At 64.6% G+C, this 27,365-nt stretch overlaps 2 protein-coding genes across 6 annotated transcripts in view; both read right to left on the bottom strand.

Annotated features, from left to right (window-relative positions):
- LRRC4B (leucine rich repeat containing 4B) overlaps positions 1-7,308 on the bottom strand; it is a 53,678-nt gene extending 46,370 nt beyond the window's left edge. The window contains exon 1 of one of the 2 annotated variants that reach the window (XM_030545175.1): positions 7,225-7,308. The gene's annotated coding sequence lies outside the window, so the exon portion shown is untranslated. The remainder of the gene's footprint in view (positions 1-7,224) is intronic. The other variant, XM_030545174.1, reaches the window with a different exon arrangement.
- Positions 7,309-9,940: 2,632 nt separating this feature from the next.
- Positions 9,941-27,115, bottom strand: SYT3 (synaptotagmin 3). 4 transcript variants are annotated; one of them, XM_030545179.1, is made up of 10 exons: positions 27,069-27,115; positions 22,615-23,048; positions 21,698-21,864; positions 17,900-18,281; positions 17,084-17,636; positions 13,450-13,570; positions 13,082-13,253; positions 12,755-12,884; positions 12,362-12,468; positions 9,941-11,461 (listed from the first exon to the last, which is right to left on the bottom strand). In XM_030545179.1, exons 3-9 carry the CDS (start codon positions 21,849-21,851, stop codon positions 12,385-12,387), a joined length of 1,596 nt encoding a protein of 531 aa, XP_030401039.1. In that variant the 5' UTR covers positions 21,852-21,864; positions 22,615-23,048; positions 27,069-27,115; the 3' UTR covers positions 9,941-11,461; positions 12,362-12,384. The 4 variants fall into 4 exon arrangements, with proteins under 4 accessions (XP_030401039.1, XP_030401041.1, XP_030401038.1 ...); XM_030545181.1 differs by lacking the exon at positions 27,069-27,115 and adding an exon at positions 25,630-25,698; XM_030545178.1 differs by lacking the exon at positions 27,069-27,115 and adding an exon at positions 25,476-25,655.
- Between the last annotated feature and the right edge of the window lie 250 nt (positions 27,116-27,365).

Here is a 27,365-nt window from a genome sequence, read left to right as displayed (position 1 = left end):
CAGCGCCCCGTTCCCTGTTACCCAGAATCCCCCAGGGTCCCAGCCTGTGCCAGCGCCCCGTTCCCTGTTACCCAGAATCCCCCAGGGCCCCAGCCTGTGCCAGTGCCCCGTTCCCTGTTACCCAGAATCCCCCAAGGCCCCAGCCTGTGCCAGGGCCCCGTTCCCTGTTACCCAGAATCCCCCAAGGCCCCAGCCTGTGCCAGCGCCCCGTTCCCTGTTACCCAGAATCCCCCAGGGCCCCAGCCTGTGCCAGCGCCCCGTTCCCTGTTACCCAGAATCCCCCAGGGCCCCAGCCTGTGCCAGCGCCCCGTTCCCTGTTACCCAGAATCCCTCAGGGTCCCAGCCTGTGCCAGCGCCCCGTTCCCTGTTACCCAGAATCCCCCAGGGCCCCAGCCTGTGCCAGCGCCCCGTTCCCTGTTACCCAGAATCCCCCAGGGTCCCAGCCTGCCCCAGCGCCCCGTTCCCTGTTACCCAGAATCTCCAGGGTCCCAGCCTGTTCCAGCGCCCCGTTCCCTGTTACCCAGAATCCCCCAAGGCCCCAGCCTGTGCCAGCGCCCCGTTCCCTGTTACCCAGAATCCCCCAGGGTCCCAGCCTGCCCCAGCGCCCCGTTCCCTGTTACCCAGAATCTCCAGGGTCCCAGCCTGTGCCAGCGCCCCGTTCCCTGTTACCCAGAATCCCCCAGGGCCCCAGCCTGTGCCAGCGCCCCGTTCCCTGTTACCCAGAATCCCCCAGGGTCCCAGCCTGTGCCAGCGCCCCGTTCCCTGTTACCCAGAATCCATAGGGTTCCCAGCCTGCCCCAGCGCCCCATTCCCTGTTACCCAGAATCCCCAGGGGCCCCAGCCTGTGTTAGCGCCCCGTTCCCTGTTACCCAGAATTCCCCAGGACCCCAGTCTGTGCCAGCGCTCCGTTCCCTGTTACCCAGAATACCCAGGGTCCCAGACTGCCCCAGTGCCCCGTTCCCTGTTACCCAGAATCCCCAGGGTTCCCAGCATGCCCCAGCGCCCCATTCCCTGTTACCCAGAATCCCCAGGGTCCCAGCCTGTGCCAGCGCCCCGTTCCCTGTTACCCAGAATCCCCAGGGTCAGCCTGTGCCAGCGCCCCTTTCCCTGTTACCCAGAACCCCCTGGGTGCCAGCCTGTGCCAGCGCCCCGTGCCCTGTTACCCAGAATCCCCTGGGTCCCAGCCTGTGCCAGCGCCCCGTTCCCTGTTACCCAGAATCCCCAGGGTCCCAGCCTGTGCCAGCGCCCCGTTCCCTGTTACCCAGAATCCCCAGGGTCCCAGCCTGTGCCAGCGCCCCGTTCCCTGTTACCCAGAATCCCCCAGGGCCCCAGCCTGTGCCAGCGCCCCGTTCCCTGTTACCCAGAATTCCCAGGGTCCCAGCCTGCCCCAGCGCCCCGTTCCCTGTCACCCAGAATCCCCAGGGTCCCAGCCTGTGCCAGCGCCCCGTTCCCTGTTACCCAGAATCCCCCAGGGCCCCAGCCTGTTCCAGTGCCCCGTTCCCTGTTACCCAGAATCCCCAGGGTCCCAGCCTGTGCCAGCGCCCCGTTCCCTGTTACCCAGAATCCCCAGGGTCCCAGCCTGTGCCAGCGCCCCGTTCCCTGTTACCCAGAATCCCCCAGGGCCCCAGCCTGTTCCAGTGCCCCGTTCCCTGTTACCCAGAATCCCCAGGGTCCCAGCCTGTGCCAGCGCCCCGTTCCCTGTTACCCAGAATCCCCAGGGCCCCAGCCTGTGCCAGTGCCCCGTTCCCTGTTACCCAGAATCCCCAGGGTCCCCAGCCTGTTCCAGTGCCCCGTTCCCTGTTACCCAGAATCCCCCAGGGTCCCAGCCTGTGCCAGCGCCCCGTTCCCTGTTACCCAGAATCCCCAGGGCACCAGCCTGTGCCAGCGCCCCGTTCCCTGTTACCCAGAATCCCCCAGGGCCCCAGCCTGTGCCAGCGCCCCGTTCCCTGTTACCCAGAATCCCCCAGGACCCCAGCCTGTGCCAGTGCCCCGTTCCCTGTTACCCAGAATCCCCCAGGGCCCCAGCCTGTGCCAGCGCCCCGTTCCCTGTTACCCAGAATCCCCCAGGGCCCCAGCCTGTGCCAGCGCCCCGTTCCCTGTTACCCAGAATCCCCCAGGGCCCCAGACTGCGCCAGCGCCCCGTTCCCTGTTACCCAGAATCCCCCAGGGCCCCAGCCTGCCCCAGCGCCCTGTTCCCTGTTACCCAGAATCCCCCAGGGCCCCAGCCTGTGCCAGCGCCCCGTTCCCTGTTACCCAGAATCCCCAGGGTCCCAGCCTGTGCCAGCGCCCCGTTCCCTGTTACCCAGAATCCCCAGGGCCCCAGCCTGTGCCAGCGCCCCGTTCCCTGTTACCCAGAATCCCCCAGGGTCCCAGCCTGCCCCAGCGCCCTGTTCCCTGTTACCCAGAATCCCCCAGGGTCCCAGCCTGTGCCAGCGCCCCGTTCCCTGTTACCCAGAATCCCCCAGGGTCCCCAGCCTGCGCCAGCGCCCCGTTCCCTGTTACCCAGAATCCCCCAGGGTCCCAGCCCGTCCCAGCGCCCTGTTCCCTGTTACCCAGAATCCCCCAGGGTCCCCAGCCTGCCCCAGCGCCCCGTTCCCTGTTACCCAGAATTCCCAGGGTCCCAGCCTGCCCCAGCGCCCCGTTCCCTGTTACCCAGAATCCCCTGGGTCCCAGCCTGTGCCAGCGCCTCGTTCCCTGTTACCCAGAATCCCCCAGGGTCCCCAGCCTGCCCCAGCGCCCCGTTCCCTGTTACCCAGAATCCCCAGGGTCCCAGCCTGTGCCAGCGCCCCGTTCTCTGTTACCCAGAATCCCCAGGGTCCCCAGCCTGCCCCAGCGCCCCGTTCCCTGTTACCCAGAATCCCCCAGGGTCCCAGCCTGTGCCAGCGCCCCGTTCCGTTACCCAGAATCCCCCAAGGCCCCAGTCTGTGCCAGCGCCCTGTTCCCTGTTACCCAGAATCCCCAGGATCCCAGTCTGTGCCAGCGCCCCGTTCTCTGTTACCCAGAATACCCAGGGTCCCAGCCTGTCCCAGCGCCCCAATCCCTGTTACCCAGAATCCCCCAGGGTCCCAGCCTGCCCCAGCGCCCCGTTCCCTGTTACCCAGAATCCCCAGGGTTCCCAGCCTGCCCCAGCGCCCCATTCCCTGTTACCCAGAATCCCCAGGGCCCCAGCCTGTGTCAGTGCCCCGTTCCCTGTTACCCAGATTCCCCCAAGGCCCCAGCCTGTGCCAGCGCCCCGTTCCCTGTTACCCAGAATCCCCCAGCACTTTTCCCAAAAGCCAAGAACAAAGTCCTGGCCAAACTCTGTCTAGTGAGAACAGGGCTGACCCAATACACGCACATCACAATTGTGTGGATGGGTAAGAGGGTGCCTCTGGTGGGAGGGGAGGGGGCTGCTTCCCACTGGGTAGAGGGGGCCGTGCACACTCCCTGCTGTGTAGCTGTGCTCTGGCTGTGTGTGTGGAGTGGTGTCTAGGGCTGTGTTGTGTATCCATTCATGCACGTGTGTTAGGAGGGGGTCGCAAACTTCATCGAACCACGACTCCCATCTGACCACAACTTTGCTGCATGTCTCCATATGGGGGGAGGGAGAGGGGGGCAAAGCCCGAGCCCCTCAGCACCAGGTCAGGGAGCAGCACAGGCCTCAGCCCTGGGCCCCAGCACATCTAATGGTGGCCCTGGTGACACCATGAAAATGAGGTCGTGACCCACTTTGGGGTCCTGACCCACAGTTTGAGAGCCGCTGAGATAGCGTGTGGCTGCACGCGTGTGTGTGTGTATACACACATGCTCTGTTCTCTGCACACTGCTCTGGGTGGGCCAAGGGGAGCTGGTGGGTGGGTGTTTGTGGGTGTGCTGTGTGTCTGTGAGCGTGTGCACTGGCACAGGACTGGGGAGGTGTGCGGGGGGGGGGACTCTGTTACTCTCAGCCCCTTCCCCCCGCCCTCATGCCTCTGTCCCCTCCTCCATTACTCCCAGGCCCCATAACCTTCCACCTCCCACCCTGTCCCCTGCACCTATTTACCCTTTGCCCCCCATCCACCCCCGCTCTGAGCTCAGACACCCCGTTCCTGGGGCCCTACAACCCCCTGCCAGTGGGTCGAATTCGGTGCCAGCCCAGCCGAGGGCACCCTGGCCCCGGGACGCGATCACACCGTGCCCCCCAGCCCCCCAAGGGGCCGGGCCCCTGGGTTAGGGTCTGCGCCCAGGGCAGCCGCCCCATGGCTGAGGAAGCAGCGACACCTGGTGGGCAAAACGCTCCTCTGCAGCCACCACCAGGATCCGGCGTGCAGTGAGTGAACAGTGGCGCAGTGTCATAAGCCCTCACTTCCCCCAGGGGGCGCCAGGGGGCACTGCAAGGAAATGGGGCAGGGCCTCCCGGGGGGGGGGCTGGCCCCCAGTGCTACACTGCGACGCTAGGGGGCACTGTGCTGCACTCCCTTCCCAGAGCTGGGGATAGAACCCAGGCGTCCTGGCTCCCAGACCCCCCTGCTGTGCCCAATGCGCGCGCACGCACGCACGCACACACACGGGATCAGCGCCGTGGACTTTCACTGCACAAGGCCCCCAAGGCTCGGAGCCCCCTAACACCATCCAGCTAAAATTCATCCCCAAATACCCCTCTACCTACTCAGCCATCTATCCCCCTACACCCATCTAGCTTTTCCCTACACTCATCTATCCTCCTACACCTATCTACCCCTGTACACCCATCTAGCCATCTATCCCCCTACACCCATCTACCTGCGTACACCCATCTAGCCCCCTACACCTATCTATCCATTCCCTACACCCATCTATCCCCCTACACCTATCTACCCCTGTACACCCATCTAGCCATCCCTCTACACCCATCTACCCCTGTACACCCATCTAGCCATCTACCCCTGTACACCCATCTACCCCTGTACACCCATCTATCCCCCTACACCCATTTACCCCATACACCCATCTAGCCATCTATCCCTGTACACCCATCTAGCCATCTATCCCCCTACACCCATCTATCCATTCCCTACACCCATCTACACCCTACACTCATCTATTCCCTATTCCCATCTATCCCCATGCACCCATCTATGCATCTATTTCCCCATAAACCCATCTATCCTCCTACACTCACCCATCTATTCATCTATCCCTCTACATCCATCTATCCCCATACACCCCCGTAGATATCTATTTAGCCCTCTACACCCAACAATCCATCTATCCCCCTACACCCACTCATCTATCCATCTACCCCCATACACCCCTGTATCTATCTGTCTATTGCCAGAACCTGAGAAGGGGCGACAGGGGATGGATCACTTGATGATTCCCTGTTCTGTTCACTCCCTCTGGGGCACCCAGCACTGGCCACTGTCAGGAGACAGGACACTGGGCTAGATGGACCTTTCGGCCATTCTTAGGTTAGACAGGAGCAGAGCCCCACGCTGAGCAATACGTGGGGCGGGGGTGCATAGCCCTCGCCCCCTCCCCGCGCGGGGGTGGGAAGAGAAAGCAGCGCCCCTCACCCCGGCACTCAGAGAAGAAATGCCTGGCAGGGGCAGGCTGGAGTCCGTGGGTCTGCCCGGGAAGCCGAGGATTTGCCGGGGAAGGGGCGCGGGGCAGACAAGGGAAGCTCTCAGCCAGGGGCGGGTGGAACTGGGAACCCCCCACAAACACCCCCCCACCCCAACACACACACACACACACACACACACACACACACACACACACAGGGGTTACCGCTGTGCCTCGGGGGGGGGGAAGGCTCGCTCCAGAGAGTTGCATTGTGTGTGGGGAATACACGGAATAACCCCACACACACACACTTCGTGGGGGGTGTCCTCCCTTTCTCCTCCCCCCTCCGGCGCCTGGGCTTTCCCCAGGGCGCAAGCAGCCAGCTCTGGGGAGGAGCGTGGGTTCCTCTCCGGCCCCGCCGGAAGGGGGCGCCGGGTGAGTCCTAGCGGCGGGGGGACTGATGACGGGGGTGCGCAGGGCGCAGGCGCTGGTCTCCCCATATAAGCTATAAACGCTGGGCCAGAGGAGACGCGGGGGTCCATGGGGGTCCCCTACCCGGACAACTAGGGTGGGGACCTATGGGGCAGGTCTGGAGGGAGTCCCGCAGGAGGGGGGTGGTGCTGATCTCGCGGGGCAGGTCCTGAGTGTTGGGGCGGGGGGGAATCCCGGACGCTAGAGGGGTCGGGGGGACGCTAGGGGGAAGCTGCTGGGTCACTTTTGGCGAGCTGGGCTTTCTGGGTCTGCCCATCCGCCGTGTCAGACACAGCCCCCGCCGACCCCCCAAAAAACACTCGGGGTTGCACGAGGACATCGCTGGAGCGGTGGCAGGGGGCGCCCACGACCCGCCCACCGGATGCTTGGAGGGGGACGGCTAGGGGGGTCCCCTCCCTCCATGGATCAGTGCGGGGGAAGATTTGGTGGAGAGCGAGCCCTGGAGAGTCTCCCCCTTCCCCCCGCCGCTTGTCTGCGCGAGTTTTAGGGATGCCCACCCTGGTCTCATCTGAAAATAGCTCACCCCCTTGTGCGCCTTTCCTGCGCTCTGGCTGCGCACTATTTTCGGATGAGCCACCATCCCCCAGTGTTTGCGACGAAGGGGGTGTGTTTCCTGGATCTGTAGCCCGAGGCAAATTTTTTTGGCCCAAGGGCCACATCAGGGTTGTGAAACTGTATGGAGGGCCTGGTGGGGACGGCTGTGCCCCCCCAAACAGCCTGTCCCCTGCCCCCTATCCTCCCCCTCCTCCTTCCCACTCCCGACTGCCCCTCTCAGAACCCCCGACCCATCCAACCCTGCTGCTCCTTGTCCTCTGACTGCCCCTCCTGGGACCCCTGCCCCAATTGTCCCCTCCCGGGAGCTCCAACCCATCCAACCCCCTCCCCACTCCCCACCCCCTGACTGCCCTGACCCCTATCCACACCCCTGCCCCCTGACAGGCCCCCCAGGACCCCACCCAACTCCCCCCACTCCCTGCCCCCTTACCATGCCGCTCAGAGCAGCAGGAACTCGCAGCCCCACTGCCCAGAGCACTGACGGGGGTGGGGGGCAAGCTGAGGCTGCGGGGGGGACAGTGGGGGAGGGGCTGGGAGCTCAGGGGCAGGGCAGGACAGGACAGTCCCATGGGCCGTACTTTGCCCACCTCTGGTCCAGCCCCAGGATTCCAGACACATCAGGGCCACCCCCCAGCCACCCCCACCTCCACCCCCCAGCACCGAGACTGGCCTCACCTCATTGCGCTGCGCCGGAGGGCACTGGAGATGGTTCTGCACCCCCTGCAACCCTGCCGGTGCCCCTCACTCCTGACCCACAGCCCCTGCTAGCCCAGTCCCCCCAAGCCCTGCCGGTGCCCCTCACTCCTGATCCACAGCCCCTGCTAGCCCAGTCCCCCCAAGGCCTGCCGGTGCCCCTCACTCCTGATCCACAGCCCCTACTAGCCCAGCCCCCCCCAGCCCTGCCAGTGCCCCTCACTCCCGACCCACAGCCCCTGCCAGCCCAGCCCTGCTTCCCCACCCTCAGCTCTACCGGTGCCCCCCACTCCCGACCCGCAGCCCCTGCTAGCCCAGCACCCCCCAGCCCTGCCGGTGCCCCCCACTCCCGACCCGCAGCCCCTGCTAGCCCAGCCCCCCCCAGCCCTGCCGGTGCCCCTCACTCCCGACCCGCAGCCCCTGCCAGCCCAGCCCTGCTCCCCCACCCCCAGCTCTGCTGGTGCCCCTCACTCCCAACCCACAGCTACTGCCAGGCCAGCCCTGCCCCCGCCCCCCGGCCGGTGCCCCTCACTCCCGACCCACAGCCCCATGCTAGCCCAGCCACCCCCAGCCCTGCCGGTGCCCCTCACTCCCGACCCACAGCCCCTGCTCCTCCACCCCCAGCTCTGCCGGTGCCCATGCACCAGAGCTCCAGGCCACAAGACACGTGGGAGCCCAAAATAGCCCAACACCCGCCCCTCCCCCACCTCCTGCCTGGTGGGGCTGAGGCCCAGGCACTAAAAATACCCACCAGACCAGCAGTCCCCCCTGCCCCCACACACACACCAGGAATGGGGGGCACCAGCAGGGCTGGGGGGCAGGGCTGGGCGAGCAGGGACTGCGGGTCGGGAGTGAGGGGCACCGGCAAGGCTGGCCAGTAAAGCAGGCCCGCGGTGCTGAGGTCAGGCTGGGGGGCACAGCTCCCACCAAGCCCCACACAGTCATCATCCTGGCTGGATCCGAGTCCCTGATTCTGGGGATGTACATATTCAAGGGGGGGTGCCCCGTGCAAGGCTGCGGAGCATGGGGGGGCACTAGGCCAAGGCCTGGTACATAGACTCGTGGGGCAGGAAAGGATGTGGGGGGTCACTGGGTGGGGTCCGCCCCAGGCCCCCCTCTGTGCGGAAGCAGGACCAAGCAAACCTGGCCCAGCCCTGACAAGGGTGTGTCCGACCTGGCCGGGGACCCCAGAGCTCCCCCTCCCTTAGCATTCGCTATGAGGAAAACTTGCCGCCCAAACCTGCCCCGCTGCAGATCGCGGCCGTGGCGTCTCATCCTGCCGTCAGTGGGCACCGAGACCCGCCGGTCACCAGTCCCCGCAGAGAACCTGCGACAGATCCGGAGACCGGATCCAGATCTGGAGCCCTCCCCCTTTGTCCTCTCCCAAGGCTCAGCTAGAAGATTTGCTCCCGCAGCCGCGTTACACCGCCAGGAGGGAGCTCGCCCATCGCCATAATCAAACCAGCTCTGTGCCCCCGAGTGCTTATGCTGGAAAACGTATGTCGCTCGGGGTGGGGTGTTTTCTCTTCACACCTCAGCGACAGAAGTTTTGCCAAGATAAGTGCGAGTGTCGGCACGGGGCTGGGCGAGACCGTGGTCCCCTCCAGTCCTACACCCGCTTGGGGGGGGTCCCCCCTTGCCTCGGGGCTCTTCTCTGGACTCCCAAGACCTAGTGCCCCGAACCGGACATGCTCCTCGAGCCAAGCAGGACAAGGAGCTCCCGTGTTTTGCAGCCACACGCCGGGTACGACAGCCCAGCTTCTTGGCACCACGGTGACTCACTTCCAGCTGTGATTCGCCCGGACTCCGGGGTCCCGGTTCTGCCGCCCAGCTCCCTCACCAGGCCTCCATTTGCAGGTGGGCACCGGATGCCTCCTTCCTTCCCCGTGGCGTTTGGCTGGATCGTGTCGATTTCACGCCTAGAGCTCCAGGATCCTTTCGAGAGCTCGGCCCAGACGCCAGAGTGTTTCTGGTCCCGGTGCTGCTAACCCCACGGCCGCGCCAGGGCCAGCTGGGTGAAACGGGGGGTCTCCTCTCCACACAGGAGTCCCCCGCTTCCCCAGAGGGGTCATCATCTAACAGGGACAGAGCTGTGTGCTCCCGGCCTAGGGGATCCCCACCCAATGCACAGCCTCAGATGGAGCAGGACCAGTCCCCCAGCCGCCAGCACCCCCGTCTGGTGAGGGTGGGGGTGAATCCTCCGCCCGGTAACCCACTGGCAGTGCAAAGTCTCCCCCCCCCCCGCCCCCTCCCGGCACAGAACTGTCCCAGGGAAAGATGGAGCAACTCTGCCCCAGGTGGTGAACCGCACCCAATGAAAGGGCCCTGCCATGAACCAGACACTTCTCCTTCAAACCGCCCCCCCCAACAAATGAGTGTTAATTAAAGAATGCCCTCCCCCCGAGCCAGCATAGAACCCAGGAGTCCTGGCTCCCAGCTCCCCTGCTCTAACCCACCAGCCCCCACTCCCCTCCCAGAGCCGGGGAAAGAACCCAGGAGTCCTGGCTCCCAGCCCTGCCCCCAGCTCTAACCACTAGACCCCACCCCCCTCCCAGAGCTGGGGAGAGAACCCAGGAGTCCTGGCTTCCAGCTCCGCCCCCCGCTCTTTGCACGCCAGGGTGGGTGCGGCAGCAGGGGGCAGTGTCTTGCTGGGGGGGGGGGGCAGGGAGGGGGGTCCAGGACACACCAGGCCCAGCCATCACCTCTCACCAGGTTTATTGTTAAGGTCACATTAGCAGCAGCTCTGAGTTCCTGGGAGGCTATTGCAGAATGTTATGGACAGAGCCCTGCCCGCCCCCCGCCTGGGACGCTGGGTGCCCTGGCCTAGGGCTGGGGAGCTGGGGGGGTCTATGGCTTTTCCAGGGCGGTTTCCACTTGGTCAGGTGGGCCGGGGGGGTGGGGGGGTTGGGTTTTCTGTTTGTTTTCCCACACGCACACAGGCCGGGTCATCGGGGGACGGATGGACAGAGAAACACAGACGGACAAAGGTACAGACATGCAGGGGGAGGGGGACAGACCTGGACTGGGTGTCTGGGTTCTCCGAGACGGATTCCCCACACCACCGTCCCTACACTCTCGGGGGGGGGGGGGCATCCAGATGCCTGGGTTCTCCGAGACGGATTCCCCACACCACCATCCCTACACTCTCGGGGGGGGGGGGGCATCCAGATGCCTGGGTTCTCCGAGACGGATTCCCCCACACCACCGTCCCTACACTCTCGGGGGGGGGGCACCCAGATGCCTGGGTTCTCCGAGACGGATTCCCCACACCACCATCCCTACACTCTCGGGGGGGGGGGGGGGGCATCCAGATGCCTGGGTTCTCCGAGACGGATTCCCCCACACCACCGTCCCTACACTCTCGGGGGGGGGGGCATCCAGATGCCTGGGTTCTCCGAGACGGATTCCCCCACACCACCGTCCCTACACTCTCGGGGGGGGGGGGGCAATCCAGATGCCTGGGTTCTCCGAGACGGATTCCCCCACACCACCGTCCCTACACTCTCGGGGGGGGGGGCAATCCAGATGCCTGGGTTCTCCTCCCCCTCCACACCCACCCACCACGGCCAGCGGGGAATAGAGGGCAGACATGTTCATGCAAACCACCGAGAAACAAGTTGTGGGGGAGAGACACATTCCTGCCCCCCCAAGTCCAGAGCAAGCATGAAGTCCCGGGGGGGGGGGACTGACCCCCATTTCAGTCGGGAAGCCAGGTGCTTTGGGGGTCACTGCAGACAGTCCTGCCCCCCCCAGATGAGTCAGTCTTTGGGGGGTGACGCAGCCACCACACAGTGCAGGGGTCTCCTCTCAGCACTGGGGGGGGGCAGCAGGAGCTGACGGTCGGTTGAGCGCGGGGGGGGGAACGAGGCAACAGGCCCTTCCTCTTCAGGATGAGAGGCAGCTCCCCGGACACCTGGGTTCACAGTGCGTGGGTGCGGCTAAAGCCAGGCGACAGGGCCCCCCAGGAGGGGCAGGGGGTGCAGCCCCCCCATCCCACAACATGCAGGTCACTGAGTAGAGGGGGGCCAGCCTGTGCCCTCCCCTGCAAACCAGCTCCAGGGAGGGAGGGGCGTTGGGAGACAGCTCAGTCCTGGCTTCTCCTATGGCTTAGAGAAAAGATGACCCCCCCCGCCACAGCCCCCCCCAAACACGCAGCTCCTGACAGCGCCTCCCCCTGGACACGGAGAAGAGAGCAGAGCCAGAGAGACCAGCCACGATCCTGGGGAGGGATGGAGAGAGAATCCACTCAGCTCTGCCGGTGCCCCTCACTCCCGACCCGCAGCCCCTCAGCTCTGCTGGTGCCCCTCACTCCCGACCCGCAGCCCCCCAGCTCTGCCAGTGCCCCTCACTCCCGACCCGCAGCCCCCTCAGCCCTGCCGGTGCCCCTCACTCCCGACCCGCAGCCCCCTCAGCCCTGCCGGTGCCCCTCACTCCCGACCCGCAGCCCCCCAGCTCTGCTGGTGCCCCTCACTCCCGACCCACAGCCCCCTCAGCCCTGCCGGTGCCTCTCACTCCTGACCTGCAGCCCCCCCAGCCCTGCCGGTGCCCCTCACTCCCGACCCGCAGCCCCCCAGTTCTGCCAGTGCCCCTCACTCCCGACCCGCGGCCCCCTCAGCTCTGCCGGTGCCCCTCACTCCCGACCCGCAGCCCCCCAGCTCTGCCGGTGCCCCTCACTCCCGACCCGCAGCCCCCCAGCTCTGCCGGTGCCCCTCACTCCCGACCCGCAGTCCCCCAGCTCTGCTGGTGCCCCTCACTCCCGACCCGCAGCCCCCCAGCTCTGCTGGTGCCCCTCACTCCCGACCCACAGCCCCCTCAGCCCTGCCGGTGCCTCTCACTCCTGACCTGCAGCCCCCCCAGCCCTGCCGGTGCCCCTCACTCCCGACCCGCAGCCTCCTCCTAGCCCGGCCCTGCCGGTGCCCCTCACTCCCGACCCGCAGCCCCCTGCTAGCCCGGCCCTGGGCTCCCCCCAGCCCTGCCGGTGCCCCTCACTCCTGACCTGCAGCCCCTGCCAGCCCAGCCCTGCCGGTGCCCCTCACTCCCGCCCCGCAGCCCCTGCCAGCCGAGCCCTGCCGGTGCCCCTCACTCCCGACCCGCAGCCCCCACTAGCCTGGATACTCACGGCCCCTGGGGGTCTGGGGGTGGCTAGTCCGATGGGACACTCTGCACTACAATGCTGGGCTTGTCGCGCTGGGTGCTCTTGGAGATGTAGCTGTTGAGGGTTTTCTCCTGGGGGGGGGCATTGGGGGTCAGAGATGGCACCAGCCCCTTCTCCCAAGCCCCCCTCCGAGCTCCACAATCCTCCTAGCATCCCTCCCTGACCCCTTCCCCATGGTACAGCCCTGCCCGTCCACCGCCCCTCTGCCCCATAGGTGACCCCTCCCCGACCCCAAAGCCTGCCCCCTCCCGTCACTCCCCCAGCCCATCTCCCCTGCACCCCCAGGGCCACCCCATCTGCCCCCAATGCCCCACAGCACAACCCACCTCTCCCCTGCCCCCTCCCCCACCCCATTACCTCCACCAACTGGTGCCAGTGCTCGATGGGTTTGCGGGGGTTGGCCAACATCTCGGCCCAGTGCTCCCGGCCCGGCCCCTCGGCGTCGCTCCCCACCCGGCACATCCCGATCACCTCGTTGTGCCCGATGCTGGGAGAGAGACCGACTGGTCAATGCTGGACCCCTCCCCTGCCATGGGGACCCAGAGCCGGAGAGAGAACCCAGGAGTCCTGGTTCCGAGAACCCCCTGCTCTAACCACTAGCCCCCACTCCCCTCCCAGAGCCAGAGGTGGAACCCAGGAGTCCTGGCTCCAGCCCCCCAGCGAGTGGCCGTGCTCCGGGCTCACCAGTCATAGTCCATGACGGTGATGGTGAGGCTGACGTGCTCGGCGCTCTCGTGCGGGATGTCGAAGACGAGGGCCTCGTTGTAGCTGGGGTTCAGGGTGTTCTTCTTGATGGACGTCTTGCGTTTCTTCAGCCGCCGCCCCTCGCACATGAGCGAGGCCTTGACGTAGGGGTCTGGGGCGGGGGGATCAGATATGGCCCAGATGGGGAGTGCCAGCAGTCCCCCTCCCCAGCCACCCCTTCGGTGCCTCCCCCAACCCAAAAGCAGCCCCATCTCCCACCTCCTGTAGCACCCACAGCCCCGCTACAGCACAGCCCTGCCCTCCCCCAGCCCCCTCACTCCCCCGAGTGCAGACCCCAGGCCCCTGACCTGAGAAGCCGGTCAGATCCATGGCTTTGAGGTTGGAGGCCCGGATGATGGTCACGGTCAGGCGGCCGGCGGTGGGCAGGTAACAGAGGGAGAAATTCACCTCCCCCAGGTCGGCCTTCTCCTGTTGGGGGGGGCGGGGCAGGTGAGTGACCCCAGGCGCCGGCAGCCGCTGCTTTCCCCAGCCTGAATATTTCATGGCGTTTTACCAGGCTGGAGCCACTTCCTGCCCATGAATATTAATGCCCGTCTGGCCTCGGGCACCAGCCCAGCCCGCGTGTTACAGGCCCTGGCGCCCGGCCACCACCGGCCCCCGGGAACGGGCCACGGAGCGAGAGGCAGAGAAATGACTGGCCAGATTTCCTGAGTCAGAGCTGATCCCAACGCGGTGCCCCTCACTCCCGACCCGTAGCCCCCAGGCTCCCCCAGCCCTGCCGGTGCCCCTCACTCCCGACCCGTAGCCCCCAGGCTCCCCCAGCCCTGCCGGTGCCCCTCACTCCCGATCCATAGCCCCCTGGCAGCCCAGCCCTGCCGGTGCCCCTCACTCCCGACTGCAGTCCCCTGCCAGCTTGGCCCCAGGCTCCCTCAGCCCTGCCAGTGCCCCTCACTTCTGACCTGCAGCCCCCTGCCAGCCCAGCCCCTACACCAGCCCTGCCGGTGCCCCTCATTCCTGACCTGCAGCCCCCTGCCAGCCTGGCCCCAGGCTCCCCCAGCCCTGCCGGTGCCCCTCACTCCTGACCTGCAGCCCCCTGCCAGCCCAGCCCCTACACCAGCCCTGCCGGTGCCCCTCACTCTCGACCTGCAGCCCCCTGCCAGCCTGGCCCTGCCAGTGCCCCTCACTCCCGACCTGCAGCCCCCTGCCAGCCTGGCCCTGCCAATGCCCCTCACTCCTGACCTGCAGCCCCCTGCCAGCCCGGCCCCTCCACCAGCCCTGCGGGTGCCCCTCATTCCTGACCTGCAGCCCCCTGCCAGCCTGGCCCCAGGCTCCCCCAGCCCTACCGGTGCCCCTCACTCCCGACCTGCAGCCCCCTGCCAGCCTGGCCCCAGGCTCCCCCAGCCCTGCCGGTGCCCCTCACTCCTGACCTGCAGCCCCCTGCCAGCCCAGCCCCTACACCAGCCCTGCGGGTGCCCCTCATTCCTGACCTGCAGCCCCCTGCCAGCCTGGCCCCAGGCTCCCCCAGCCCTACCGGTGCCCCTCACTCCCGACCTGCAGCCCCCTGCCAGCCTGGCCCCAGGCTCCCCCAGCCCTGCCGGTGCCCCTCACTCCTGACCTGCAGGCCCCTGCCAGCCCAGCCCCTACACCAGCCCTGCCGGTGCCCCTCACTCTCGACCTGCAGCCCCCTGCCAGCCTGGCCCTGCCAGTGCCCCTCACTCCCGACCTGCAGCCCCCTGCCAGCCCGGCCCCTCCACCAGCCCTGTGGGTGCCCCTCACTCCCCAGGGACTCAGTAGGGGGTGGTCTCCCCTCAGCTTCTGCACTGGCTCTGCCCCCCAGAGCGGCGCTAGGGGGCGCTGTGCTGCAGGGGTGGATGCTGCCCCATGGCCTCCGTGGCGGGTTGTAGGGCCGGAGCTGTAGGGAGCAGGACCAGGGACTGTCTGGGGCTGGTTCCCAGCTCACCCTGTTTGGATGCTGGGGCCGGAGCTAGAGCAGTGAGTGGATTTTCTGGTGGGGAGGGCGTGGGGGAGGGGGAGACAGTAGGGGTCGCAGCTCCTCACCACCACCACCCCAGGGACCAACACAGCGCCACGGGGGAGGGGCAGGGCGCGCACACACACCCCGACCTGCTCCTTACCCTCCCCCCCTTTCCCTCACCTGAAAATCAGCTGACTTCCAGCATCTCAAACCCCAAACAGCCTCCAATTGATGACAATTGGATTTGATACCGGAGAGCGAGCGCTTTATGGGACAATAATAAAGGCAGGGTGGGGGCAGGGCTGGGCTAAGAGGGGGCTGTGGGTCAGGAGTGAGGGGCACCAGCAGAGCAGGGGGGAGTCCAGGCCTGGGCTGGCAGGGGGCTGCGGGTTGGGAGTGAGGGGCACCAGCAGAGCAGGGGGGAGCCCAGGGCTGGGCTAGGAGGGGGCTGAGTGTCGGAAGTGAGGGGCACCGGCAGAGCTGGGGGGGGCAGGGTTGGGCTAGCAGGGGCTGCGGATTGGGAGTGAGGGGCACTGGCAGGGCTTGGGGGGCAGGGCTGTGCTAGGAGGGGGCAGCGGGTCGGGAGTGAGGGGCACCAGCAGAGCCGGGGGGGAGCCCAGGGCTGGGGTCAGAGGGGGCTGTGGGTCGGGAGTGAAGGGTACCGGCAGAGCAGGGGGGAGCCCTGGGCTGGGCTAGGAGGGAGCTGCGGGTCGGGAGTGAGGGGCACCAGCAGAGCCGGGGGGAGCCCTGGGCTGGGCTAGGAGGGGGCCGTGGGTCGGGAGTGTCGAGCAGCAGCCGCTCTGGGTGGGGGAGGGGCACGCACATACCTGGCTGCTCTAATTACCTGACAGTTTCATGAACAACAAATTCAGCTGAAATATTCAAACATACCCAGGCCGGAAATCCAGGCAGAATTGGGTTGAAGGCACCAGGAGCTGGGAGGAGGGGCAGGGGTGGGTGCTGTGGGGGAAGGGCAGGGTCCGGGGGAAGCTGGATGGAGGGTTGTTAGATACCACGGCCTTCGCCAAGCTGGGACCCCACCCCCCAACTCGAGGGAGCCTCCTACCCAAGATTGCATGTCTCCCGCCCTGGCCTGGGCCCCATCCCATCTCCCTGGGGTCTCACCACACTGGCCTCCAGGGGGTCCCTCCAGACTAGCCACCTTCTTCCAGTCCGGCAGCTCCAGCAGGATGGCTGGGTGTGCGGACGGGGGGCTGGGCTGGGCAGGGGTGTGGGCTTGGGTAGAGGAGCTGGACTGGGGAGATGGATCAAATCGAGTTGGTTTGAGCGTTGGATGTTGGGTATGAGTTGAAGTGGGTTGACACAGGGATGAGGTTGAGTTGGGTCAGTCTCCCCTATATCCCCCTTTCCCCAAGGGGTCTCACCCATCAAGGTGGCCTGCAAGATGCCCCTCCAGATGGGTTCTGCTGCCGCATCTGAAGCACGTTGAGGTTGGGAGTTGAGTTGAGTGCAGCTTAGAGTGCAACTGAATTGAGTTGGGTTGGGCTGAGTTAAGGTTGGGTTTGGGTTGAGAACTGGAGTTGAATTAAGAATTGAGTCTGGGCTGGATTGAGATGAGTTGGGGTTGAATTTGGATTGGGCTGATTTGAGGTTGGGTTGAACTGGGATGGGTTGGGTTTGGGTTGGGATAAGGTCCCGTTGGGACTGAATTTGGATTGGGCTGATTTGAGGTTGGGTTGAACTGGGATGGGTTGGGTTTGGGTTGGGATAAGGTCCCGTTGGGACTGAATTTGGATTGGGCTGATTTAAGGTTGAGTTGAACTGGGATGGGTTGGGTTTGGGTTGGGATAAGGTCCCGTTGGGACTGAATTTGGATTGGGCTGATTTAAGGTTGAGTTGAACTGGGATGGGTTGGGTTTGCATTGGGTTAAATTCGGGTTGGGGTGAAGAGCTGAGCTGAATTGAGATGGACAGGGGCTGAGATAACGATTGGATCAGCCTCCCGCCGCTCACCCTTCCCACAACCCCCCCGTGATCTCACTCACCGAGCTGCCCTCCAGGATATCCCTCCAGATGGGCACCTCCTCATCCCGCTCCGCCATCTCCAGCAAGTTGTCCAGCACCACCTGCCCGATGAGGTCGTGGCGGGAGAAGCGGTCGAAGTCGTAGACACTGAAGTGCAGCTTGCGTCCCGGCAGCTCGGCGAAGGGGACGTTGAAGTTGAAGGTCTCGTTGAAGACGGGGTTGAGCGTCTTGCGGTGCACCTTGGTCTGGAATTTCTTCTTGCGGTCGGGCAGCAAGTACATCTTGACGTAGGGGTCGGAGAAGCCGTTGGCGTCCTTGGCCGGCAGGTCCAGCGCCCGCAGGATCTTCACCACCAGCTGCTCGGAGGCGTAGGCGTAGCGCAGGGCGAAGCAGATGCGCCCGCAGGGAGGACCCTCCGCCTTACGGTGCTCCGCCTCGCCCGCCCGCTGCTTGTACAGCTCCGGCTTGATCTGACCGATGCTGGTGGCCTGCTCCGGCTTGTCCTCCCCACCGTGGCCGACCACCTCCGGGCTGGAGAGCTGCTGGGTCAAGGGGCGCGGCAGGGTGTTGTACCTGCGAGGGGTCAGGAGTTGGGAGGGGCGTACCGAGACATGGGGACCCCCCAACCCACCTGGAACAGGAGCTATGGCGCTGGGAGAGCGGGTATTTCCCCTGAATGCACTCCCTCAGGAGCCCCCACACCCCAGGGCTCCCCTTGTGAAACCCCAGCTACGCCACCGGCCCCCCGAGACAGAGCTCCCCTTCGGTTCCCCCTCCCATGCCAGGCCCTCTCCTGCTGCCCCCTAGTGGGAGACGAGAGCGGCGCCGGGCCTCACCTGGGGGTGGGCGCCAGGGTGGCCACCTGCTGGTGGGAGTGTGCATTGGGCATACCGCCGCCCTCCTTGGGGCCGACCTGCCCCTCCACCGGCAGGTCGGGCGAGGTCTGGCTCAGCTTGAGGGTGGCCTCGGGGTAGGAGTCCATGTCGAGGTAGGAGCGTTCGGGCATCTCGGGGCCCAGCTCGACCCGCTCCACCAGCAGGTCGCCGTAGGGTGAGTGGTGCAGGTGGCCGTGGAGGCCATGGTCCTTGCGCGGCGCCGGAGAGGCCCCCTTGTCCCGCCAGGGGATCCAGCAGAGCTTCCAAGAGACGAAGAGCGAGACGCCGAGCAGCACAATGCCGCAGAAGGTGACGATGACGGAGAGCAGGCTGACGGAGATGTCTGTGTGGGGCAGAAGCTGTGAGCGGCGGGAGGGGACATGGGAGAGGCAGGCTGGAGACCCCGTCCTCCCACTGGTACCCCAGACCCCTGGGCACAAACACAGAGCCGTGCCCCCACCCCTAGTATCCTACCACCATCACCTGGAACATAAACACGACTACATCCCCCTGTAATATCCCATCACGGCCTGGAACGCAGACACAACCACGTCCCCCTGTAATATCCCATCACAGCCCTGGATCATAGACACGACCACATCCCCTGTAATATCCCATCACCCCCTGAAACGTAGACATGACCACGTTCCCCTGTAATATCCCATCACCCCCTGGTACGTAGACACCACCACGTCCCCCTGTAATATCCCATCACCCCCTGAAACGTAGACACGACCACGTCCCCCTGTAATATCCCATCACCATGTGGAACATAGGCATGACCACGTCCCCTGCAATATACCATCACTGCCTGGAACATAGACATGACCACGTCCCCCTGTAATAACCCATCACCCCCTGGAACGTAGACACAACCATGTCCCCCTGTAATATCCCATCACCGCAAGGGAACGTAGACACGACCACGTCACCCTGTAATATCCAATCACCCCCTGGAACATAGACACGACCACGTCCCCCTGTAATATCCCATCACCCCCTTAAACGCAGACACAACCACGTCACCCTGTAATATCCCATCACCCCCTGGAACATAGACACGACCACGTCCCCCTGTAATATCCCATCACCCCCTGGAACGTAGACACGACCACGTCCCCCTGCAATATACCATCACCCCCTTAAACGCAGACACGACCACGTCCCCCTGTAATTACCCATCACCCCCTGGAACGTAGACACAACCATGTCCCCCTGTAATATGCCATCACCGCAAGGGAACGTAGACACACCACGTCACCCTGTAATATCCAGTCACCCCCTGGAACATAGACACGACCACGTCCCCCTGTAATATCCCATCACCCCCTGGAACGCAGACACGACCACGTCCCCCTGCAATATACCATCACCTCCTGGAAGGCAGACACGACCATGTCCCCCTGTAATATCCCATCACTGCGTGGAACATAGACACGACCACGTCCCCTGTAATATCTCATCACCCCCTGAAACGTAGACACGACCACGTCCCCCTGTAATATCCCATCACCATGTGGAACATAGGCATGACCACGTCCCCTGCAATATACCATCACTGCCTGGAACATAGACATGACCACATCCCCCTGTAATAACCCATCACCCCCTGGAACGTAGACACAACCATGTCCCCCTGTAATATCCCATCACCGCAAGGGAACGTAGACACGACCACGTCACCCTGTAATATCCCATCACCCCCTGGTACGTAGACACCACCACGTCCCCCTGTAATATCCCATCACCCCCTGAAACGTAGACACGACCACGTCCCCCTGTAATATCCCATCACCATGTGGAACATAGACATGACCACGTCCCCCTGCAATATACCATCACTGCCTGGAACGTAGACACAACCATGTCCCCCTGCAATATGCCATCACCTCCTGGAACGCAGACACAACCACGTCCCCCTGTATTATGCCATCACCGCCAGGAACGTAGACACACCATGTCACCCTGTAATATCCAATCACCCCCTGGAACGTAGACATGACCACGTCCCCCTGTAATATCCCTTCACGGCCTGGAACGTAGACACGACCACATCTCCTGTAATATCCAATCACCCCCTGGAACGTAGACACGACCACGTCCCCCTGTAATATCCCAACACCCCCTGTAACATAGACACAACCACGTCCCCCTATAATATCCCATCATGGCCTGGAACGTGGACACGACCACGTCCCCCTGTAATATCCCAACACCCCCTGTAACATAGACACAACCACGTCCACTGTAATATCCAATCACCTCCTGGAATGTAGACACGACCACATCCCCCTGTAATATCCCATCACCCCCTGGAACGTAGACACGACCACGTGCCCTGTAATATCCCATCACTCCCTGGAACGTAGACACGACCACGTCCCCTGTAATATCCCATCACCCCCTGGAACGTAGACACGACCACGTCCCCTGTAATATCCAATCACCCCCTGGAACGTAGACACGACCACATCCCCTGTAATATCCCATCACCCCCTGGAAGGTAGACATGACCACGTCCCCTGTAATATCCCATCACCCCCTGGAAAGTAGACACAACCACGTCCCCCTGTAATATCCCATCACCGCGTGGAACATAGACACGACCACGTCCCCTGTAATATCCCATCACCCCCTGGAACGTAGACACGACCACGTCCCCCTGTAATATCCCATCACCCCCTGGAACGTAGACACGACCACATCCCCTGTAATATCCCATCACCCCCTGGAACGTAGACACGACCACGTCCCCCTGTAATATCCCATCACCCCCTGGAACGTAGACACGACCACGTCCCCCTATAATATCCCATCATGGCCTGGAACATGGACACGACCACGTCCCCCTGTAATATCCCATCACCCCCTGTAACATAGACACAACCACGTCCCCTGTAATATCCAATCACCTCCTGGAATGTAGACACGACCACATCCCCCTGTAATATCCCATCACCCCCTGGAACGTAGACACGACCACGTCCCCTGTAATATCCCATCACCCCCTGGAAAGCAGACACAACCACTTCCCCCTATAATATCCCATCATGGCCTGGAACGTGGACACGACCACGTCCCCCTGTAATATCCCATCACCCCCTGTAACATAGACACAACCACGTCCCCTGTAATATCCAATCACCTCCTGGAATGTAGACACGACCACATCCCCCTGTAATATCCCATCACCCCCTGGAACGTAGACACGACCACGTCCCCTGTAATATCCCAACACCCCCTGGAACGTTGACACGACCACGTCCCCTGTAATATCCCATCACCCCCTGGAACGTAGACACGACCACATCCCCTGTAATATCCCATCACCCCCTGGAACGTAGACACGACCACATCCCCTGTAATATCCCATCACCCCCTGGAACATAGACACGACCACATCCCCCTGTAATACCCCATCACCCCCTGGAACGTAGACACGACCACGTCCCCTGTAATATCCCATCACCCCTGTAACATAGACATGACCACGTCCCTTGTAATATCCCATCACCCCCTGGAACGTAGACACGACCACGTCCCCCTGTAATATCCCATCACCCCCTAGAACGTAGACACGACCACGTCCCCTGTAATATCCCATCACCCCCTGGAACGTAGACACGACCACGTCCCCCTGTAATATCCCAACACCCCCTGGAACATTGACACGAATAGGACCCTGGCACCTTCCCAGCCGTCACCGAATGCAGACATAACCCCGCCCCCTGCAGCCTGCCCACGCCCCCGTGCCCTTACCCGAGTCGGTGGGCGGGGGATGCCCCCGGTTCCGCAGCAGGTCGGTGAACTCCAGGCATTTCTCGTGTTGCTCCAGCGCCCGCAGGGAGAAGCAGAGGTCTTTGAGCAGGGTGAGTGCACTGCGACACACGTCCTCCTCGTAGTCACCTGACATGGTGCCACACCATCTGGCCACCGCAGGGAGAGAGCCGGTGAGCTGCCCCCGGGCCGGCCCCGCCAGCCCAGCTGAGAGCCCCAGGCAGCACAGCCGGGGGGCGCACACCCGCCCCGCCTCACACACTCGCACAGGCACAAACACAGGCACCTTTGCACACCCACACCCACACAAACACATGTGCATTTGCACACTCACACCAACACATATGCTTGCACATGCACACCCATGCAAACGTGTGTATCTACATGCCCATACGCTCGCAAACACATGCATTTGCACACCCATGCACATATCATGTCTGTATTTGCACAAGTGTGCCCATGAATACATGTGCACACACATACTCGCACAAACATGTGGGTATTTGCACACCTAAATATGTGTATTTGCACGCCCTCACCCACACAAATCCAAGTGCATTTGCACATCCATGCCAGCACATCATGTGGGTTTGCACACCGTGAACATGTGTGCATTTGTGCGCACCCGCCCCCCCCCCACACACACACAAACACCTGCCCACAAGTTTCCACCCACAGGACCATCCAGTCTCACGTGCGCTGGCACTTGGTCGCCCTCCTATGGTCTGAAGCAGCTACGCCCACGTGCGAAGCCTTGTGCACTGCCACACACCAGCCGACTGGACATGCATTCACGCACAGACACATGGGCACACTCCCCCTGGCCCGCAGACCAGCACGTGCCCCCTCCCGCCCATCCTCCCCAACCCCCCCCCAGGCCGGGTCCCCTCCCCCCTCACCTGCTCAGCAGCCTCCGTCTCCTGCTGGCTCGGGGTGCAAGTGGGGTGGCTGGTCCTGGCAGAACCAGATGCAGGGCGTCGGCCCGGTGAGGGGCTGGGGGTCAGTACCAGTTCCGGGGAGTCTGCGCTAGACGGGGGCAGGCGCCCAGGTCTCCCATGCTGGACGCTGCCAAAGCCATGTGGGGTGGGGGACAGGCCCTCGAGGGTGCCCCCTCCAGGCGGCTCCAGGATCAGTGGTAGAGACCAGCCACCACCATGCTCCACGGGAGGGGGGGGGGGCCTCACAGGGCCTGGGGTGCAGGCGCCCAGCTGGGAAATCAGGGGCCAGGTGTTTCCATGGGGGTGGGGGGTGGCTCAGAGATTCTTCTCCTGGGGGCAGGGGGTCTTGGTTGGAGCCTTGGTATGGGGGTGGATTGCCCCAGATTCACAGGCACCTGTTGGGGAGGGGGGAGATCATTAGATGGAAGCATCTGCACCCCACCCCCCTCTCCAGACCCCAACCTTCCCACCCCCTCTTCCAGCCCCATGACTCCATCCTCCAGCCTGACCTCTCCTCTCTACCTATATCCCCTCTGGCCCATCCCACCCCTTTCTTCTCTGCTCGGCCCTGGAGACACTCCCCTCCCCAGAGCCCAAAGTCACGCAGGGTTGGAGAGACAGGAGCTGGGAGCCAGGACTCCTGGGTTCTCTCCCCGGCTCTGGAAGGGGAGTGGGGTCTAGTGGTTAGAGCAGGGGGGCTGGGAGCCAGGACTCCTGGGTTCTCCCCCCAGCTCTGGGAGGGGAGTGGGGTCTGGTGGTTAGAGCAGGGGAGCTGGGAGCCAGGACTCCTGGGTTCTCTCCCTGACTCTGGAAGGGGAGTGGGGGCTGGTGATTAGAGCAGGGGGCTGGGAGCCAGGACTCCTGGGTTCTCCCCCCGGCTCTTGGAGGGGAGTGGGGTCTAGTGGTTAGAGCAGGGTGGGGCTGGGAGCCAGGACTCCTGGGTTCTCCCCCCAGCTCTGGGAGGGGAGTGGGGTCTGGTGGTTAGAGCAGGGGAGCTGGGAGCCAGGACTCCTAGGCTCTCTCCTGCCTCCTGCTGTCAGGGGGACGGGCACTGGCTGTGTCTCCAGAGAGAGACGCCCCCCCTACAGGGTCACTCCCGCTGCCCCCCCACCCCCGCAGCAGCCTGGCCACCAACCAGCGCGGTGCCAGCGTAGGTGTCACAGCAGCAGCCACACTGGGCTCCGCTCAGGTTCTCGCCTGCCCTGAATACCAAGTACCAGGCCAGATTCCTCCCCGTCATCGCCCGCTCCAGCCAGCCCCCTCCCCGCCCAGCGCTCCCTGGTCCCCCCAGCCAGCCTGAGCCCTCCCTGGCGCAGAAGATGAGGGCAAGGCAGAGCTGGGGGGGCCCTGGGGGGCAGTGGAGCTTGGGTTAAGGACCATATGGGGGGTGTTGGGATCAATGGGGGGGGGGAGCCTGGCTGGCACAGAAGCACCAGGCCTGCTCGTGTCACCATCTTTTCCCCGTCCCTGCCCCAAGGCCAGGCCAGGCAGCTGCTCCTTGTCACATCGCGTCGGGGCGCCTGGCCAGAGCCGCTCCCGCCCGCCAGCGCACACGGCTTGGCCACGCTCCCACACGCGTGTGCCGAGACGGGCCGGGAAAGGTGCAATGCACACACACCTACACATCCCTCCGGGGCACACGCTTGTGTGACATGGGCCAGGAGCCGGGGGGCACCCGCGTGTGAAGCTCGCGAACGCCCCGGCCCCACCCCAGGCCCCAGGCTGGGATTTCTCCGCTCCGGCTCCCCCTGTCAGTCCCACGGCTTCTGCCATCGCTCCCCCCGCACGGTGAGTCACCAGCGCCGCACGGGGGGGCTCGGCCAGGGAAACCCCTGTAGACAGACGTGGGCAGTCAGAGCAAAGCACAGACACCCCCCCCCCGGCCTCGCCCCCAGGGGTCAGGGATTTAACGCTGCTGCGGATTCGCCTGAGCCCCCAGCGTGTCAGAGGCTCGCCGGGGGTGGGGAGTGCAGGGGGGATGCAGAGGGACAGGGGCATGTGTGGCGTGGGGCGTGGACGCAGCTCTGCGAGAACCCAGGAGTCCCAGCTCCCAGCCAGCCCCGACTCCAGTAACCGGAGCTGCTGTGGGGCACACCCAGCCATGCCCGGTCAATACATCGCCTGGCGCTGCCAGGAGCCGTGATCACACACACACACACACACACACACGCGGATCCTCCAGTGGCCCAGCAGTTGGGGGGGGGGCAGGGTAGGGGCCAACCCCTCCAGCAGCGGGGCCAGAACCGATTCCCAGCGTTCAGGCCTGAGAGGTTCGTAGATAAGGAAGGTCAGGGAGGCTGGTGAAAGGCAGCCAGGCCTGGCCGTGGACAGAGTGGCAGGACTCCTGGGTTCTCTCCCCAGCTCCAGGAAGGGAGTGGGGTCTAGTGGTTGTGGTGGGGGGGACTGGGAGCCAGGACACCTGGGTTCTATCCCTGGCAGCTGGAGGAGAGTGGGGTCGGGGGGAGGGGGCAAGACTCCTGGGTTCTCTCCCCGGCTCTGGGAGGGGAGTGGGGGCTAGGGGGTTAAAACGGGGGGGGGAGGGCTCTATGCCTTCCCCACCCCCAGTACTGAACAGTTCCCCTGGCCTGGCGAGTCCCCAGCCCCAGCTCCATGAACAGGCCTCAACCCCTCACAGCAGAGACCTAGGATGCGGCTGTGGGGCCCAGCACCCTCCCACCATGAGCCAAGAGGGGCAGGTGAGTGCACCCCCCAGGGCGTGTCACCCACTATCCTGCCACACGCCAGCCCCAAGGGGGGTTTCTCTTGCAGGGACCCAACCGGGGAACCCCAGAGCGTGAGCAGCCGGGGCGTCGCACACTCACCCCCTCCCTCTCACACACCGGCACGCCCTCGCTCTCTCGCACACCCAGCGTGAGCAGTGCTGGTGTCACACGCGCACACAGAGTCTTTGTCTCGCGTGCAGCCAGCCAGAGTGGCGCTGGTGTCACACACTTGCCGGGGCGCTCGCACACTCACGTCCGGGGCTGGCTCCAGTTCTGCTCCTAATCACATTAGTGTGTTGTTGGCACAACAGCCGCCGGGGAGGCTGCTCCCTTGTCTGAGAACCGCCCCCCCTTCCGCCCGACAGGCGACTGCCTCCTAATTACACCCTGCGCTGGGGGGGAGGGAAGGGGAAGCCCCCTGCAAGCAGCTACGCCAGGAGCATCTCCCACAGCCCCCATTCCTGTACATCTGCCCCCCGCCAGGGGCCAGGAGACCTGAGCCCCTCTCCAGCCCCCCTCAGCATTCCCCCCCCCACACAGCTCCCTCCCCCTGTTCCTGGAGACAAGCGGGAGCACACGGGGTACTAGGAGACTCTGCGTCCCCCTCCCACACATTTCCCAGGTCTTGCCCGAACCCCCACCCAAACCTGCAGACCCACCAGACCCCAGCACCCACTGCCCCAGGTCTAGAGAACATCCAGCCCCCCATCACACTGCTTCTCACTCCTATCCACTAGAGACCCTGCACCCCCATCCCCCCTCAATGCATCCCCAAATCCTCCCCCTCCTGCACCCCAGCCCCCTCAATGCACCCCTGAATCCTCCCCCTCCTGCAGCCCAGCCTCCCTCAATGCACCCCCAAATCCTCCCCCCTCCTACACCCCATCTCCCCCTCACAGTATCCCCAAATCCTCCCCTCCCTGCACTCCCAGCCACCCTCAATGTGCCCCCAAATACTCCCCCTCCTGCAGCCCAGCCCTCTCAATGCACCCCAAAATCCTCCCCCTTCTGTATACCAGCCTCCCTCAATGCACCCCCAAATCCTCCCCCCTCCTACACCCCATCTCCCCCTCACAGTATCCCCAAATCCTCCCCTCCCTGCACTCCCAGCCCCCCTCAATGTGCCCCCAAATACTCCCCCTCCTGCAGCCCAGCCCTCTCAATGCACCCCAAAATCCTCCCCCTTCTGTATACCAGCCCCCCTCAATGCACCCCCAAATGCTCCCCTTCCTGCACCCCCAGCCCTCACCTCAATTCACCCCCTGAATACTCCCCCTCCTATACCCCCAGCCCCTTCAATGCACCCCCAAATCCTCTCCCTCCTACACCATCTCCCCTCACAGTACCCCAAATCCTTCCCTCCCTGCACCCCCAGCGCCCCTCAATGTGCCCCCAAATCTTCCCCTCCCTGCACCCTCTCTCTCTGCCAGCCCAGCTCCCCCTTCAACCCCCTCCTGCACCCCCATCTTCCCCCTCAATGCACCCCAGTTCCCCTCTCCCTGCACCCCTGAAATCCTCCCCTCCTGCACCCCCAGCTACTCCCGCAATGCACCCCCAGCTCCCTCCCCTGCACCCCATCTCTCTCTGAAAATCCAGCTCCCCCCTGAGCCCCCATCCCTGCGCCCCACGCTGCCCCTTCAGCGCACCCCCAGGCCCCGGGCTGGATTCCCCACCCTCCGCTCCGGTCCCTACCTGCCGGGGCCGCCCGCCCCGCCGACCGACCCGAGCCGGCTGCGCGGGGACGATGCGCCTCCGCCCGCCTCCCCCGCGCCTGGGAGCGCAGCAGAGCCGAGCAGGTGCCGGGTCCCCCCGCAAAGCCCGCGCCGGCCGCCAGGGGGCGCCCGCGCCCGGCCGGAGCCGCCGAGAGAACGGGGGGGGGCGGGGGAAGCTGCGGAACCCGAGCGCTCCAGCCAAGGGGGGGAGGCAAGACAGGGGAATGACACGGAGTGGGGGGGGGGTTCCCGCATGCCCGCCCCCCCCACATCCCAC

This window comes from Gopherus evgoodei, unplaced genomic scaffold (assembly GCF_007399415.2).
Source record: "Gopherus evgoodei ecotype Sinaloan lineage unplaced genomic scaffold, rGopEvg1_v1.p scaffold_35_arrow_ctg1, whole genome shotgun sequence".
Taxonomy (NCBI): Eukaryota; Metazoa; Chordata; order Testudines; family Testudinidae; genus Gopherus; species Gopherus evgoodei.
Note: the sequence above shows the minus strand (reverse complement) of the source record. Positions and strands in the feature narration are given on the sequence as shown.

Excerpts from the sequence above, each read along its gene's own strand:
- SYT3 (XM_030545179.1), bottom strand. The coding sequence starts at position 21,851 with ATGTCAGGTGACTACGAGGAGGACGTGTGTCGCAGTGCACTCACCCTG. Across the intron at positions 18,282-21,697 it reads TCCCCCGCCCACCGACTCGG|ACATCTCCGTCAGCCTGCTC; the intron begins GTAAGGGCACGG and ends TGCCCCACACAG. Across the intron at positions 12,469-12,754 it reads ACTGGCACCAGTTGGTGGAG|GAGAAAACCCTCAACAGCTA; the intron begins GTAATGGGGTGG and ends GCCCCCCCCCAG.